General features: G+C 43.8%; 1 protein-coding gene across 1 annotated transcript in view; it reads left to right on the forward strand.

Moving 5' to 3' along the window:
* Positions 1-19212, forward strand: part of GLDN (gliomedin) — a 429338-nt gene that overhangs the window by 60616 nt on the left and 349510 nt on the right. The window contains exon 2 of the mRNA XM_085644191.1: positions 8714-8765. Coding sequence (XP_085500317.1) covers positions 8714-8765 — 52 coding nt within the window. The remainder of the gene's footprint in view (positions 1-8713; positions 8766-19212) is intronic.

A 19212-nucleotide genomic window follows, 5' to 3' on the forward strand; every position in this document is an offset into this window, starting at 1 on the left:
AAAAGAAAAAGCTGGAAACACTCCAGCTAGGAAGAAGTAAAAAAATCCAAGAAGGAGCAAGCGTGTGTAGTAGAGGACACAATGGAGGAGACCGGTAATTAATTAATAAGAAAAGAGACCTTATCTAGAATATAGTCTATAAATGCCCTATCACTGCAGCACATCATCCATCAGATAAGGAGGATTGCAAGATGTGTCTTCCTTCAGCTCTTTGGAAATTTTATATACCCAATGGAGTGCATTCAAAATGGAGTGGCATTTCTCTCAGAGTGTGAGTGTCCTAGGACACCTGTTGCTGAATTTCAAAGTGCAGCAGATTACCTCTGTAAAATATTCAATCAGACTAAATAGACACATAGAGACCTACATTTTTGTTGTGCCCTATACCAGATTATATATCTGTAGGTTAGTTTTTCCATCTGTACTCCCATTGGATGCCCTGCTTACCGCTGTTGCTGTTCAAAATACTATTTTTAATAGTTGGCTCAATAAAGGAAGCCCTCCAGTGATGCTTGATCAACCCAGAGAAGGGGAAGTCAATGGCTATTGCTACTCAGCACCCAATAAATACATATTGCATGGGGATGTAGTGGAGGAACATATAGTATGTCCCTGGGAGAGTCAGATCATATTTTCGAGGCAGTAAGAGATAAAGTGCAACAACTGTGGGGAACTGGCTGCAATTTTCATACCATTACAAGCATAACTTCCACGTTCCAGAAATCTCTGTGGGAGATGATGGGCAATGCAGCATGTAAATACATGTCAGTTGGCAGCCGAATTAGCTAATAAAGATGGCTTGCATAGGGAGGTTTGAGTGGAGGAGCACATTTTGCATCTGCAGTTAAGAATGGGAAATGTGTAACCCTTCAGTTCTCATTTCCAAAGTTTTATTAAACTCTGGTGGGTAGAAACAGCAGTGATTTTGGTGGTGCCCATGTGGCTGAGACAGTGGTGGCTGCCTTGTGCTTAAGGGTGGATTGGCTCAGAAGAAGAGTGTTGGACTTGGCCCTTTTTGCAGGGTCATCCCTGAACTTTTTGCCTTCCTCCTAGTCTTTTTTCTGACCTGGCATTGGTGATTTTAGGACTCTGGGCACTTTAGCACTGCTGTCCAGTGTAAAGTGCGTGTGCTCTCTGTGGTAAACATGGTACGATTGGTCTACACCTGTTTGGCATATTTAATTTACCTGTCAGTCCCTTGTAAAGCGGTATCTCAGATACCCAGGGCCAGTAAATGAAATGCTCACTGTTGGACTTGCAGCGCTGCTTGCGCCACCCACCAAAGTAGCCTTTCAAACATGTCTCAGGCCTCTGCCATTGCAGGGCCTGTGCGTGCAGTTTACTGCCGCTGTGACGTGGCACATAAAGTGGGTGCCGCATCTGTGACTCCCCTTTTACTACATGTCAGTCACTCCTAAGGTAAGCCCTAACTGACCCTATGGGCAGGCTGCATTGTAGGTAAAAGGTAGGACATGTGTCTTAAATGTATGGCATGTCCTGGTAGTGACAAACAGCCATTTTGGTTTCTCACTGATGTGAGGCTGCCCTCCCATCGGAATGCATTGGGGATTCCCTGATAGGTGTGTCAGTGGTAATCCCTGATCTGAGAGGAGTAGCTTGATCAACTTTGATATGGAATTGTGGTAATAAATGCTGCATAATGGTGTGCACAGATTTATTATCACTGTTTTAGAAATGCCACTTTTAGAAGTTGGCTTTTCTGTGTGCTATGTGTTTTTGTGCCTGCCTGATGTGTTTTGCATGTCTGGCTCTGGAGTGACAGGGACTGGGGAGGTGCCGCGCTCCAGGTGCTGGGTGAGTCAACGCTAGGCTGAATAGGCAGATCTGAATTATAAGTTGTGGGGGGAGTAGCCCCTGACCCTGAATAGGACTGTGCCTGTCTTGTACAAAGCTGGCTCCACCCCTCTGTTGTGTGTCTGAGGCCAGGACCTGCGATGTCAGAGGGTACTGTTGTGCACTTTAAATAAAATGTTGAGTGGCCCCCACAACTGGTTTTGACTAGATCCCCAAGCCCTGTGCCAGGGCAGACCTGGCTGATATAAATATTGGGGCTGTGACCCCATGTCTGTGTGCCTCTTGTGCTTACTTGGACTGCTAGGCGCCAGGAGGAACCGCCACAAGACTTCCCCTCTGCTAGGGGGCCCTGTGAGCTGGCCTAAGGGGCCCAACTCTGCCCCTTGTGTCCTTGGAACCACCACATGGTGAGCGCTGGACTTTTTGCCCCTACCTTCAGAGTACTGAGGGCCCAGCTCTGCCCTGAGGGACTTTTTGGCACTGAGCATGTTGTGAGCCCTTAGAGAACGTGGGGAGTGCTGCCTGTCTTGCTTCCTTGCGGTCTCTGAAGAGCCATGACCACTCCGTGTGCCCAACCCCTTAGTGTTAAGAAAGCTTGGTGTAAGGCGATCACTTTGTCTTGTCAGCAAAGAGGCGCTCTTGGCCGAGACAGTGCGTGGGAGGCGCTGTGTTTAATAGCCCGGGACTTGGGCTCTGGCTGCAGCGCAAAAGCAGGAAGTCAGGCATCACCTGGTTGTGGGCAGAGCTTGCGGCGGTGCAGCCGGGGCTCTACTACGTGGTCCGAGCTGTCCAACAGAGTGAGGAGGACGAGGATTTACAGTTCGGGAGATACTCTGCAGCCGAGGAAGTGGCAAGGAACCAAGGCAACGAAGACTTTGCTTCGTATGTGGAAGGACTGAAGACCAGAAGGCAGGCAAGTCTGCGCCTGTCGGTTGACAGGGCTCCAGTGAGGAGAGGGGGAGCCCCGCGTGTTGCCTGGTAGCCGGCAAAAAGAGGAAATCAGGCGACGAACGCCTGATTGTGAGCAGGGCTGACGGAGACTTCGCTCCGTGCCCGACTGCCCAGGTTGTCCATTAGATTCCCATGCGGCTGCACCCTATGGTTGTGGGAGACCCCAGAGGGAGGAAACCTCGACGGAGGCCCCGGGGGGAAGTTCCTCCGCATTTCTTTCCTGCACCGCACGATCATGAGCAGCATCAGTCGCCTCGCAGCGCAACAAGAAGTAAGCCCCGGTGAGTGGGGCTGGGAGGGCCGATTTTTGTTTATACAGCTGCACCGCCAGATTGCGGGCAGCTGCAACGTGGAGGACCCCTGGTGGGTGAGGACAAGGGTGAGTTGCACTCCCTCCCCAGGAGAAGATTGTGCCCAGGATTGAGGGATGCAGTGGAAGCCAGGAAAAGCCCTGACTTTGGATGGACATAGGGCATTGTGGGGGAGTTCCAGATGGGCCCCCTGAGGAAGGCCGGTTAGCCTGTGAGCACCAGGTGTGCTGGTAGGGCGCGAGGCCCTGAGATGATGTATGCACCTGGGGATTCTTACTATGGTACACTTCTAAAATATGATTTATGCCTAATGTGATGATGCATAATGTGGTTTATGCCCAGTGTGCCTTTACCAGTAGTTACAGGTAGCTTTATCTTTTACTAATGGTTCTTATGGCTCTGACAGTGGCCCGATTGGCCCTGTCATATATATAATATATATATAATCCCCTATGAAGTATAACCTAAGTGCCAGATGGCACAGTGTACATTTGTGATTATGTTCTAATGTGTTTATGGATAATACAAAGGCTATTTTTTAATATAACCTTGTGTGGAGTTTCTTTTGTGGTGTGCCTAGTGTGTCGCTGTTGTGTATGTGTTGCGCAAACGCTTTACACATTGCCTCTGGGATAAGCCTGACTGCTCATGCCAAGCTACTTACGGGGTGAGCAGGGGTGATCTTCAGCGTGTAAGTCCCTAGCCCTGACTAGAGTGGTGGTTTCTGCCTGGCTTAGGCGCATGCCCTAGCCAGCCAGAAATCCCATTTCTAACAAAGAGGAATTCACAAGTCTGTTGCGCAATAGGGAAGTGTTCTTTACTGCTGCTGAGTATTCTGAATTGGTCAATATGAGAACTGAACCGGAAAGTGTAAAACAAAGAGTGTTTAGAAGTGAAGCAGTGCCAAGAGTATTCCACTTTAAAGGTTTATGTGAAAAAGTCGAAGAACTTTCAGGGATGGTGTCCTGTTAGTGAAAACTAACTACTGGTTTCTGAAATTACAGATGTTTCATTCTGGCCGCCAATTGCCTTATTTTGACTGTGATCCAGCAGAAGTGGTGTAAATTTGTGGGCATAGATACAAGTTACCCACCATACCGTAAAATTCAAATAACTAGCAAAAGAAAAACTATAACTATAAGAGTTTGGGCCCATAGAAACTCTATCACCACTTACAAATCTTGAGGCCCTCCGATAGATCTTTGTAAGAGCTAATAGGAACTCAAGTAATTAGAGACGGAAGACAGTCCTTCATGAGGACCTGTAATGAAGAAATGCCTATCTAACAACAATAATCAATTACCATATCTTATAAATAATAGCATCAATAAAAATGACAAACTTGGAATATTTATCAAAGCACTTTTATCTACACTTAAGATGAATGGTCAAATACACAAAAGCACATTAGAATTTTTGTTACTTGGTTAATCAATTGAATACAGGTAAAATCACAACACAATTACAGTTCAGAGTAAATACATCATGAATCAAATAACTGGCGTGAAGAGAGAGAGGAAAAAAGAGAAAGAATATGCATTACAATTTCAGTATGCAATTTCCGGATTCATGCAAACCAAAGTTCAGTTGTAGATTATCAGGACCGAAACGCAAGGTGGACTAAAGCACAGCGTGCAATAATCTGAATAGTCAACATTTCAGCCAAAAGGGTGAGGGGCATATTAACAAGAGGCAGCGATAATTATCGCTGACCGCGGTTAGCATGTTTTTTTTATCGCCGCCTATCGCTGGAACTTATCGCCAACCTAGCACTGTATTAACAACGGTCAGCACATTAGCTATAAGAATTCCAGCGATGGCGGGAAAAAGGGCGAACATCGCTGAATATCCAGCGATGTTCACCTAAAAACGGCGAAAACCTTGCTGAGACGACCCTGTGGTCGTAACCCAAGAATCCACCTCCCATGCAAAGTATGCCCAAGTCTGGATTTTAGCAGACGTTACAATCCAGTGTTAATGGACAGCTAGCTTGCAACTAGATTGACACAATTTATTCATAGAGAGAGGATATTCAAACTGTGAGAAAGAGACTTTGATGATAATACTTATAACTAGAGCAATCAAGTCACCATTTTATTCTTATTCGAATGAAATAATTAAGGACAAAATACATTTGTCTAAGGCCTATAGTGAAAAGACATAATACGCCTTAAGGCCTACTTGGGAAAACTATAAAATCAGCAATTTCTAAGGAAAACGTATTGACATTAAAACCTTTGAGAAACATAAACGCTTAAGCAGACTGATATATAACATAATTTCATTATTTTCAAAAGCCTAGTCTAATCGTATTTCATTAATAATCAGTCCGTTTTTATTTGCAGTTTCAGATTTACGTTTGAGAAACATAGCAAGTCTCATTTCAATAGAGCAATCTTTTCAAAGCATATTTTGCTAAAAACACATCAACTGCATTATTATTTTTCACATTACCATCATAACACATTAGTAATCTTTCTCTCTTTTATTGTATATGTCTCAACTTCACCAGTGTACGACCTTTTCTGCATATTTTTACAATGCAGTTTAAAAACTCTCAGTGTTCAACGAGACACAATATTGGTCATGTTTCTTTAAGTATGTTTTTAGTAATTCACACGCAATTAGCAGGATTTGACCAAGCAAAATCATTCTTAAACAAATTATGCTCCATCAACTATAATGCACTGGATTAATAGTTTCAGGGAATCTAGGGGAGGCATACTTGTGGATGAGATATTAGTAGCAGACCAAGTGCACAGATTCCTGCTGGCTATGGTGGTTGCCAAACCAAGGGTCCTGACTTTGGGTTTGGCCATAATCTTATATTCTCTCAGATCTCCACTTGAGCTACTGATGTCAATTAAAATAACAGTTTTTAACATGAAGGTAGAGTTTTGGTGGAGATCTGTTGTGCCCTTAGATTAATACAATTAGGACCGCTCTTCAATGGTGAGATGGTAGAAAAGGGGGAGGCATCTTTGGAAGAGATCTGCCAGACTGCAACATGAGTGTTGCCTCACATATTTATGTGTCATTATAAATTGTAAGCGAGTGAAACCAAAAATGTTCAAGTTTATCTAGGAGTTATTTACATGTTTTCTATTTAAATAAACTCATAGGATTTACAGAAAATAGCAGTGTGGTGTGGCTTTCATTATATCCTTAAACTGGCTTAGGCATTGGTATGCCAAAACACTGTGGACTGGAATGAGAAAGAGCGAGAATTAAGCTTATTGTTCAGATTAGCTACAAAAGTCCTCAATAGGGTCTTGAACGTTTGATTCACCTCAGTAGCCAGAACATTGTCAAGGTTGGATTGGACTAGGCGTAATGAGGATTGCCTGTACCACAACATTAATTAGTACTGGTAAATTGCTGAAGCATACTAGGGGGCATATTTACAAGGCGGCGATAGAAATTAACGCCGCTTTTGTGGCCGTTTTCGGCCGAAAAGCGACGATAATTTTATCGCCTAATTAGCAAGGTCACGCTAACGCGTGAAACCTTGCATTAGCGCACCTATTCTTAACGCCCAGCTTCGCATCTCTAATGAGATGCAAAGTGGGCATTCCTGACCTGACATGACAGGAGAAATGTCGCTAAGCGACATTTCTCCTATCATCAAGCCCCACGCTATGATGCATAGCGGCAGGAAAAGTAGCGATAACCCCTGTTATCGCTACTTTCCTTACGCCTGCTTCAGGACTGACTTAGCCATGATATCCTATGGAAGGTGGATATCATGGCTAAGTTTGTGAGTCCTGTAGTGTCCTGCGAGACACGCTCTAGTGTCTCACAGGAAGCTGTAATCCCAGCCACTCCCTCGAGGGCTGGACACACTGCACCCCACACCCATCCACCACGGGTGTCATGAGTGACGTGGCCCCGTCAATAAAGGAGCCCGAGTGCACGTGCTCGAGGCCAGTTACCGATGTACCTTCACTGGGTGTCTGCGTCTATTCATTCACCAATGTGGGCCTGAGGCCCAACTTTACAAGTCCCTATCAACAAGCTAAGGCCACATTTCGTGAGATTATCGCTGGGTTTCCAGCAATAATCTCACGTTAGGCAGTTAGCGCTAGGATTTTTATCGCTTTTGAGATAAGCGTTGCTAATAGCATGCTAGCTCAGCGATAAAAATCCACGCTAGCCGGCGATAATTCTCCTAGCGCTAAGTGCGCTTAGCGATAATTATCGCCGGTTGTTACTGATATGCCCCTAGGTGCCCTCTTAATCACGTCCTCAAGTTGATTCGATCAGTAGAACAGGAAGCTAATCTGGAGTTTCAGAGCATTTCTCATCTATCTGTCGAAAGTCAGAATCTGACACCAAATTACAAAGGGGATTATTTATAAGAGCCCCGCGTCACTTTTGCACCACTTACAATGGTGCATGTGCGAAGCAGGGCTCTCATAAAGATTGATATAGCCATGCAAAGCCACCCTGCGTGGCTTTGAGTGGCCTCATAAATCATTAGTAAAGCGGCGCAGTTCAAATTGCTGCGTCACCTTACTCTCCGACCAGGAGTTGCGGTGAGTTTTCCGATGCAACACCGATGGAATTTGACGCTGCCCCAGATTTACAAAGTGATGTAAACCTGGGGAAACCTCGAATCTGTATACCTCCCGAGGTGAGGGGTAACAAGGAGAAATATGTTTATTTCTTCTCGTTTTTAACTCTTTCGAGGTTTGCTGCATTTAGCAGTGCCCATAGAAAAAGAAAAGCGCATCATAGGATTGTTTTTGTGTAGGAAAGTGCCCCTTTCTGCACAAAACCAATCCTTCATGCATGGTGCAAGGGTGCCTAAGATGGCGCTAGGCTGCCAAAACGGCACCAGCGCAGGCAGGAAGAACAGGAATGCACTGTACTGCTTAAATATGGTGCATTCCTGCTATTTCACGTTGGCGTTTGGCAGCACAGCAAGGTGCTTTGTTGCACTGCCCTACACTACTACAAATGAGACCCAAGGTCTTTAGCAGGAGTTAGCCTTGAGCTGGGCATTTCTAGTCAACTTCTCCCCATGCCTGGAACTAACTGCCAGTGCTCAGGGAGCTGCACCAATGGTCACATACAGATGACTCCAGGCAAAGATGGTATCATCTTCAAATTCTCATAACACGGAGAGTTTGGTACCCCATGATATGCTACTCAATTGTACTTAAGTAATATCTTTGCTACGATACATGGGAGCACTTGGCTATTGAATTAGCCTCACAGTACATGTGGCATTCTTTACTTGTATTCCGCCATTAAGTGTACAATGACACACTTCAATGGAAGAGCCTGACGACTATTATATATGCAGAGAAACATGTTAGTTTCTCTCTCCCTTCAAGTTTTACTTTTTTGGTTTCGTGCTTTGCATGTTCTCTACTCCCTGCATTTGCCTATCATTCATTTCTTTCACTTACATCCCTTTTTTAAATGGTTTATTTACTTCATATTTGTTTTTATTGCACGATGTATCTGTTGTTTTTTGTGTTAATGTTATAATCAAGTGTAAGGGAAGAAGGAGACTTATCAAGTAACGTTGGAAACAATAGTGTAAATAATTGCATGCCAAAAATGTCAATTTGTGTAGGCCTTGAATTTGGCTGTAAGAAGTCATGAATGCATTCTTCTTTTAACATTAGGTGCGAGTGATGGTGGAATTATGTAACAGCACCAAAGGAATATGCTTAGCAGGTACGTATCCAACAAATATTAATACAAGGCCACAAATTCTTTGTTCTGTTAGTGATGCAATTTAATTGGTATACATGTTTTTTTTCCCCTTTCAAATTACTTAATTCTCTGAAGCAAATTTTTAATTGTCGTTTCAGATGAAGAAAGCTAACATACAATGGCTCAACAGTGCAAACTAATACACATTTTGTTAGTATAGGTGTAAGAACCTATAATGATCCTTTTGATGGTTCAACGGTACTGCAAACGGTAGCCAAATATATGCACAAATACTGAATCCTAGTTAAAAACGTAATCAACCTAATTAGAAACTAATCGATTTCATCTGTAATGAAGGATTCAGTTAATCAATAGTGTAAAAACAAACAGGTTTATTAGTACAAAATCCTTGATGAGATCCAGGTTCTTATAGTGGAGAAATTCAAACAATGGAACGACGTGCAGCGAGACAGCCTTTTGGCTACTATCAGTGACCAAAGGTGACCTTATAGAAGTCACCAAATTCCATTAAAAAGGGTAGGGGGCCACATGGGCCCCATGCCCAAAACTGTTGTGGCCCCAGGGACCTCATCTCCCAGGACCTCTCTAAATTATAGGTGGGAGAGGGGAACGCACCCCCCACGAGCCCCATTAGGTCTTGATGACTCCATCTCCAGAGTTAAATTCAATTAAAAAAGGGTAGAGGTAGCCTCATATAGTTCCCAGGGACCCCGCCACTGGGGCTACATTTAATTTAAAAAGTGAGGGGACCATGGTTCCCCACTCCCCAAGCCACAATAAGCCCCATGGTACCCCCATCCCATGGGACCAAATAAAAAAGAAATTGGAGGAGACGTGCAGCCCCTCCTCCCCCCCCCCCCCCCCCCCCCCAGTGAGCTTTCAAAGGCCTGAGGGATCCCATCCCTGGGACCGTATCTTATTTAAAAGGGGAGAGGCCCCCCCCCTACCCAAGGCTTCTTGGGGCCCGGATACTCCATCCTCTGGGACCTCTATTTATTATAGAAGGGTGCTCTGGTGCCCACCTGGGGCACCCACAAAGCACCACGTTAGCGGCCAGGGGGAGCCCCAGCTCCCAACCTGCATGATGTGGAAGCTGTCATTGCTCCGGCCTGGGGGCGCATATATTTATGCTTGCTCCCTCCGGGCAGGAGCAATATGTGTTCTATTTACCTGGCCGCAGGAGTGCGGGCAGAGAAACAGAATAGAAGACTGCTCCCAGCCACGAGCATGTTTAAATGTCCCCCCGGGTGGAGGCAGACTTGCATGTTTGCTCCTGTTTGGCAGGAGGTTTAAAAATGCTGCCGTCAGAAAGCAGCAAACATATGCTTCCCTGTCTACTGTAGTGAGGTCAGGGAAACTACTGTGTCCCTTAGTTGAGCTCCTCAGGACACAGTTTCTGTGCTGGCCCCAGAGGATGGGGTCCCTGGGGTCTTTAAAGACTCAGGGAAGGGGCAGGGAAGCCCCCTCCTCTTTTATTTACATTTTGGTCCCGGGGATGGGGTCTCCGGGTCCTAATTAGGCTTGGGGAGTGGGACCGCATGCTCCCCTCCCTTCATTTATTTACTTGTCTCCTAGGGATGGGGTCCCCAGGACCTTTTAAGGCTCAAGGAGGGGTTTTCAAGGCAACCTTCCTCCATTTAATTACTTGGCCTTGGGGGATGTGTGCCTCATGCCTTTTTAGGCTTGGGGAGTGGGTCAAATGCCCCACCCTATTATCAGTCACTTTGCCTCGGGGGATGGGGACCGTGGGCCTGTAAAAGCTCAGGGAGGGCCTGTGCCAAATGCACATCTTTTATTTACATTTGTTCCCCAGGGGATGGGGTCCCTGGGGCCTTATTTGGCTTGTGGAGTGGGCCACATGCATCCCTACATTTACTTACTGTCCCCAGGGGGGTGGGGTCCTCAGGGCCGTTTTTGGCTCGAGGAGGGGTTTGCACGGTCCCCTTCCTTCATTTAATTATTTGGCCTTGGTGGGTTCTTTTTAGGCTAGGGGTATTGGCTGTGTGGACCCCCTCTCCGTTATTATTCACTTCAGCCCTGGGAGATGGGGTCCCCAAGGCCTAATTAGGCTCTGGGAAGTGGGTCGTGCACCTCCTCCCTTCACTAAATTACCTAGCACTAGGGCATGTGTTCACCGGGGCTTTTTAGGCTCAGGGATGGGGCCACGTTGCCCCCTCCTCTTTTATTGGATGGGGTTCCTGGGGCCTAATTAGGCTGTGAGTGGGGGACCGGGACCCCCTTCCTTCTTTTGTTTACTGCTGCCCTGGTGATGGGGTCTTCAGGACTACTCACAGGCTCGAGGAGGGGGGCCATACATTCCATACACCATGGATCATCCTGAAACTTTGCATGCACAAACTAGTCACAAAGTAGCACTTGGTTGGAAAGTTAAGTAGAAATTCGTAAAACGGAGTCAAAGTTATTAGCAACACAAAAAAGGCATTTCCTATGTAAACACTATCCCTAGTGGCAACTTCCATTGGGTTTTAGACACACACACACACACACATATATATATCCCCACAACTTCACTGATATAGTAAAGAGTGGCACACAACCATGATGCAAGTCAATTTTATTACGGTATGATACAGGTGTCTAACATCGACATGTTTCGGCTGAACAACAGTCTTGGTCACAACCAAAACACTTGGCAAATATTGCACTGATATTATCAATGATATCATAGAAGATGTCATGAGATATGTAATATGTGGGGTAATTAACAGTGTATGACAAGGGTGCAAGTTATAGTTACTTTGGGCATGAGCTATAGTTACTTGAGATAACCATAACTATAACTGGTGACTTTCTGTGGTTTTTAGAGTTTAAAACTTTACATTTTTACTGAACATTTCAACCAACTATAATGTTACTTCAACCTTTGGTTATTTCAGGGAATTTCTATTAATATGTTATTACCATATGTAAATGCAACTTCTCGCATTGCACAGTCTTCAGCCGCTCGTGGTGGGAGATATTCTACAGGGCCTGGCATATGGTCAGGTCCTGCGGCCAACCTGACCCAGTCACCAGCCCCACATCACACTTGGCCATGAGCCATCCGCGACTAGGGTTAAGCCTTTGCCATGCGGCATAGGATTGGCCTTTGGGCCCCAGGAACCCCATCCCCCAGAGTCAAATACCATTAAACAGGGGAGGGGGGACCCACTGACCCCTCCCAAGCCTTATTAGGACCTGTGGACCCCAGACCTGTATTTCTTTAAATGGGAGGGGGCCCTGGGTACCCTCCAGACAGGAGAAATCTGCTGTTCTATTTCCCTGCCGGCATCAGTGCAGGAAGGAAAACAGAACACAAGTCTGTTCTCAGCTGGCGGGAGCATTTTAAAGCTCCCACCTCTGGGAGCAGACTTTGTGTTTGTTCCCGTTTAGCAGAAGTTTTAAAAATGCCAAGTGGGAGCAAACACAAGTTTCTCTGCCCGCACCGGGGCTGGCAGGGATACTTTTGTGTCTCGGGATGGGCTTCCTGGGACACAGCAAGTGAGCTGGCCCTAAGGGATGGGGTCCCAAGGGACCTTTAAAGGCTCTGAGACGGGGACTACTCACAACGGCGGCCGGCATGGCTCGTGGATGTGGTGGAGTCACATGGGGGGGCGAAATAATTTTTAAAAATCCAAACCTACCTAGAGGCTGGGTGCCGCGTCTTCTCTGCTCCTTCTCTCCTGCATCTGACAGGAACAGAAAGCAGGCAGGCAGCTAGGCTCCCTCCACCGAGCCAATCACAATACTGCAGTGCAGTGTTGTGACTGGTCTGAGCGCCGTGACATGGCTGGAGGGGTGGGCATGTTCTCCTTGCTGGCTGTCGTGCAGCCTGCATGGAGAACAATGAAGTGCGTATGACTGGTTTGGGCCGGCCCGAAAGGGCTGGTCAAAAAGTTACTGCGCACTTTGGCGTGGGTAAACCACTCCTCCCCTGCCCCACCTGTCTGCCGCAAAGCAGCAGGACATGTAGGGAAGCATACAATGATAATAACTTAAAGTTATTATCATTTTATGTATCTCTTCTTTACACTGCTTAAAAGCAGTGGGCGACGCTCCTCTGCCATATGGGAGGATCTGACCCTCTCTCCTTAAATATACTTTGGGCCTTAGGGATGGGATCTCCAGGTCTGAATACGGCCTGGGGGATGGGGCTTGAGCCCCTCACCTAATTAATGAATGAAAATTAATTAATGTTATTGGCCCCGTTTGGATGGGGTCCCCGGGGCCAAAAGTGTCTTGGGGAGGAGTCTGTCTGACGCCCTTAAAAGATACTTCAGGCCCTGCGCAATGTGATCCCTGGGGCCAAAAACAGCCCTGGGAGGGGCACCGTATACCCGTCTCGCCTTAAAAAATACTTTTGGCCCCGGATGAGGGAGTCCCTAGCGACAAAAATGCGTGCCCCCCCCTCTCCAAAAATGTTTTAAAGCGACTGACCTGGCCATCACATACTTCTTTTTGGGGAAAAAAATTGCTGCAGATTTGTGTTCCTCCTCAAATTTGTGGGAACTTATTTTTTTTAAATGTTTTTATTCCCAGGCAGGGTCCCTCTAGGACCCAATCACCAGGCGTAGAGGGTCAGAATATCTCAACCCTGTCCCTTTATGTTTAAAACACACTTTGGATTTGGGACCGAGTCCTAATATCACTGCCACCACTTCCTGGCTGAGGTGGTGTCAGACAATCAGATCTTACTTTTAGATCAGTCGGTTCAGCGGATCCCCTGTGGCGTGAAATATACAATTTTGTTTGAACCTTAATTTCTCCAAAACTACTGACTGGATTTACACCAGAACACAAAAAGGGCTCTATCTGGGTCAAGATCTAGCTTTCTGTCAAATTTGCTGTAAATCGATTCAGCAGTGTGCGCTGTTGTGGTGGCTAAATAGAAATATTAGTGGGGAAAATGTTTTTGGACCCCCCCCTTTTACTCAGTTCCCGCTTGACAGATCACCCCAAAACTCTCAAAGCATGATCCAGTCAAAAAGTAGCACTTTTTTGCAAGGTTTTGTGGAAATTTGTCAAATGTGACTAAAGTTATTAGCAATATGAAAAATGATTTCTTTGGAGACACGATCCTAACTATACCCAGTAATGACTGGGCAATAAAAAAAAAAAAAATATATATATATATATATATATATATATATATTCACTGAAAAAACCATAGGTTTCACACATGTTATAGTTAGCTGGACATTTTACTGATAAAAAACCAATGAAATTCCCCCGTTATAGTTACTGTAGGCAACTATAACTCACGCGACCGTAATCCTCTGCTGATGCTAATACTGTATTTAGACACTTATTTGCCCATGTCTTCTTACATTAAATTTTAGCTATACATATATTACAAATATTTTTTTTTCATAAAGACACATATGTCATCAGCAGAGGATTACGGTCGCGTGAGTTATAGTTGCCTACAGTAACTATAACGGGGGAATTTCATTGGTTTTTTATCAGTAAAATGTCCAGCTAACTATAACATGTGTGAAACCTATGGTTTTTTCAGTGAATTTGCAAGGTTTTTTAAATGCTAATTCCTAACTATAACGTGTGTGAAACCTATGGTTTTTTCAGTGAATTTGTACGGTTTTTTAAATGCTAAGTTACTTTACGCCATTTGTGGCGTGCGCGGCCACTTAACGCAGTTCGTTCCAGTTTTCCTATGGAAAGAGGGTCCTAACTATAACTACCTACTGGCGACCGCCAGTAGGTAATATATATATATATATATATATATATATACCGCCAGTAGGTAATATATATATATATATATATATATATATATATATATATATATATATATATTACCTACTGGCGGTCGCCAGTAGGTAGTTATAGTTAGGACCTATTTTCCATAGGAAATCCGCAACATTCTATTCCCAATAACTTTGGCGCCTATTGACGGATCTTCGCGAAATTTTCAAAACTTTTGGCCAGCTCTGGTCCGCTCCTATCCTGAAAGTCTCGGGACGATTTGTGTAGCGGGGGCCAAGAAAAAGGGGGGTCCCAAAACATGTTTTCCCCATGCAATTTCCCATAGGACCTTTAGCCGCAGCTACAGTCCGAACCGCTGAACGGAATTACACCAAATATGGCAAAGAGGTAGTCCTCAGTTCAGACGTGTGCCTTTTGCTTAAATGGTGTCAATCTGTTCAGTAGTTTCTGAGAAAATCAAAATCACATATATATCTGGGCGGAGCCTAACCACACATCTCATCATGAGATCTGATTGGCTGTCAGCACTTCATCCAAGAAGTGTTGGCAGACATCTTGGGACCAATATACATGCTAGCACCTCATTAAAAAGCATTGCAGTTAATAGAAGGTTTTAAGACTTTAGTTACATTATAAATCATTTGTTGATGGTATCATACTCATTTTAGGAATTCTGGTGTGTTCTAAGGTGATTTTAACATGTGAAAAAGCCTTCTGCTGGGATATCATTAATCATGTTTGAGAGACAAATATTTTCTCATGCTTTTCCCACAGAGGTTTGGAAGGTGATCTATAAGCTAACCTGAGAGCATATTTTCTGTAAATTCACATTATCTTTCTCAGTCATGTGAGAATGAAGTCTGACATTCTCAGTAAAACATGTACATCCAACAAGGGCAGGGACTCTCAGTTGATTCCTTTGTGTTCTACTGCAGCTTCCCAGAGTGTTCTAAAGAACAACTAGAGCACTAATAGTCCTACTTATGACAAACGTATGGCACACCTGAAGCCATCTTGTTTGGAATAAAGAGGTAACTCTTAAAACATTTAATTTAAAACAGGAACACATTGAGGGGGTTCATTTTGCCATAGAAAGTATGATTAGTGCTGCAGAAAGAAAAATTAGGTCACATTTTGAGTGACTTCTCAAATCCTCTTCTATTTCATTAAAAAATTCTGACATGCAGACTGAAACATGCACTTTCAATACCAGCAGCAGACTTCCCTGGTGAGCAGTAGCTTTACTACAGTGATCTAATAGGCAACTAGAGTGCTAACATTCCGAATTTATGGCAAATGTGTGACACATCTGAATGCCTTCTTGATGGAATCAAAGTAAAAAAACTGAAAGTATTTCCTACTGAGGAGACTGTACTAAATGAGGAAATTAGGAAACTTCATAACAAATAAGTCTCCCAAGATGGCCACCAGAGACAAAAGAGCCCAAATGTAGCACAAATATCACCCAGATGTAGCCCAAGTATAGCCCAATGACAAAATGTCCCAGAGTGTTCTAAATAACAACTAGAGCGCTAACAGTCTTACTTATGACAAAACTATGGCACACCTGAAGCCATCTTGATTGTAATAAAGTGGTAACACTTAAAACATTTAATTTGCAAAGGAACAAAATGAGGGGTTCATTTTGCCATAGAAATTATGATTAATGCTGCAGAAAGAAAAATTAGGGCACATTTTGACTTCTCAAATCCTCTTCTATTTCATTAAAAAATTCTGACATGCAGACTGAAACATGCACTTTCAATACCAGCAGCAGACTTCCCTGATGAGCAGTAGCTTTACTACAGTGATCTAATGAGCAACTAGAGTGCTAACATTCTGAATTTATGGCATATGTGTGACACATCTGAATGCCTTCTTGATGGACTCAAAGTAAAAACTGAGTAGACTGTAGTAAATAAGTCTCATGCTTGTTCATTGTTTTCTCCATTGCTTCAATTAAATCCTTCTCATCATTAGAGGGATATTTGTGTAATTCTTCCTCTAATTCCTTGATCTTTACTGTTAAAATCACCAGTTTCCTTTCTGCATGTATAATTAATGTTCTTAATTTCAGTGAACAATCATTGGTGTCAGATTGCCATTGTTTGACCAAATCGCTATCCAGGTCATTCAGAGTAGGCATTACTAGGATCCTCAATCCTCTAGGTACTCTCTTAAATTCAATGTATTTTTCTAAGGTGGCCTTCTCCCACCATTTATTGACTTCATAGATCTGATTTTGCTGTAATTCTCTAATCACACCGGTGATTGTTCTCTTTGTTCCATTGCCTTGATTTGTATTTGTGTAAGTTCTAGTCATTGACACTGCATCATCATTTAGTAATTCGCTAACACGCAATGTTCTGTTCCTGCTCCTTTCTGCCATGCTATCATAGAAGTTGACGATGTTATACCGATTACCCTGTTATGCAAAAAATGCTGTACTCTTCAATTCAATATTTCTTCCGGTGCCGGTTGCACTCCTCTCTGTTGTACTCACAATATTATGCAATGTATTGCAAGAGTCGAGAATATGCTTGCGTGCTCTCGTTACAATGTAACTGGATATTCAAATCGAGGGGAGGATCACTAAACAGACAGTTAAAGATCTATTTTACTGCTGTTTCATTTCCCAAATCAACATGACCAAAGCAGTTTTTCCACATCCAAGTGTTACAGTGCTGACAGTGTTCCTCATTAGTAATTCTGAAAGGAGGAGTAACTCTGGCTTACCCAGCTCGGTGCAATCAAGGTTGTTTTCCTCTCAGCGCGGTTTGGCCATTAGCCCACTCCTGCACACCGCACCTGCAGCGTTTGGGCTGCTGCCCACAAACCTCCCCACGCCGCTGTACTCACCACAGCGATTGTTGCCGGCCGCCGTGCACCAATTCCAGCCGCAGCCTCCCTGGATGCACGGTCAGTTTCACATTATAGGCAGAAGCGTCTGCAGGTTTACTTCTTCATTAATCCAATGGCTGCAAATTTCCCAGCCGCTTCGCCTCGCTCCTCGAGTGCTCGTGATGAGCAGTACAGCCACTGCATCAATATATCAAAGATTAATTCCACGCTTGAATTTCGACCGCCACAGCCAGAATTCACGCCACCACAGCAGAGGTAGTTTTCAGGTATATATAATGGTACACCAAAGTGCAGAACATGGGTTAAAAAGACGGTAGACGCGTTTCGGCTTCACAGCTTTCTACTGGACCATAGTCTCACAATCAAGAGCGTTTCTTAAAGTGCAATAGTGCTCGATCCCTCTTCCATGTTTACTGCTAGACTGTGTTACCCCTCTTTCACATGATGGCAAACTATGCTGCCATATGCAATTCAATAATAAAAGTGTTATAATACAAATAGAGAAACAATTTTCATAGTTAGGTGATTTTTCATGATACTTAACATTTTCTTCTGGTATATTTCTTTGATTTTCTTTTTTTCTCTTGTTATTCTTTGTTCTCTATATATTTTTTAATTTTCACAAATATATATATTCAGTGATGTCACTGACCATGTCATGAGTGATGAAATATGTGAGGTCATAAGCAGTGCATTGCGGGGGTGCGAGTTATAGTTAACTCAGGTAACTATAACGGCTGAATTTATCTGGTTTTGTATGAGTAAAATCTGACCCTAACTATAACGTCCCTGTAAAATTTGTTTTTTTAGTGAATTTCTAAGTTTTTAAAATTCTATTTGCTAACTATAACATCCTTGTAACCTTTGTTTTTTCAGTGAATTTCTAAGGTTCTTTAACTAGCAGTAATGTTTACAGAGTGGCAGAAAAAATGGACTGGGCTGTGTAGGACTTACAGGCGGTACCAGGAGCGCTTCTTGGACCCCAAGATCCCTCTGGAGACAAGGGGACTTTATCCCCCAACTAGTAGTGCATCGGGAGGCACGATTAAAAACAATGCCACTCATCAAGAATGGGAGTAATGTGAGCATTTAGTAATGTGCAACCAAAGTCTGTTCACCAATCGCCATATCAAATAACACAATAATAAAAAAACACAAATGTTGCATATTTGCAGCTGTTGCCCTTTCACCTGATTGTCCAATAAAAAACAGACAAATGTCCAAAAATTGCTCACTCGAGGTGATGGTGAAATCACCTTCTTCTTGATGAGTGGCATTGTTTTTAATTATGCACTTATTCACGCTGTAAACGGTAAAGGCTAACTGTGTAAATACTATAGTACAATATGTTTTTACCAATACTATTGCTTAGTTTTACTGAAAAAGAGCATGTATTTACTACCTAGAGTGTACACAGCAAAAGCGTGGTGATCAACAGTATGTTGTTTATGTTTATTGAGGGCCTATTTAAACTGTGAAAATAATGGCGCCAAATTAGATTGACAAAGGATTCTTGTAATCCGAAACGCTTCTCTCTTACCTCAGGGGTTGAGGGTGGACCTGAGGAATAAATATTTGCCTCATCTTTACTACCTCGTGTCCGTGCCTTCGTCCAAGGATGTGTCCGTGGAAGTTGGATTGTTTGGTCATATATATATAAATATATATAAATGTATATATATATCTCAAAGTTCCAAGGTTCCCACCTTGTCATGAGTGATGTAATATGTGACGTCATCAGCAGTGCATTGCGGGCGGGCGAGTTATAGTTAAACTAACTATAACGGGGGAGTTTCAATGGTTTTGTAGGAGTGAAATGTCCAACTAACTATAACGCCCCTGAAACCTATGTTTTTTTCAG

This window comes from Triturus cristatus, chromosome 3_1 (genome assembly GCF_964204655.1).
Source record: "Triturus cristatus chromosome 3_1, aTriCri1.1, whole genome shotgun sequence".
Classification (NCBI taxonomy): Eukaryota; Metazoa; Chordata; class Amphibia; order Caudata; family Salamandridae; genus Triturus; species Triturus cristatus.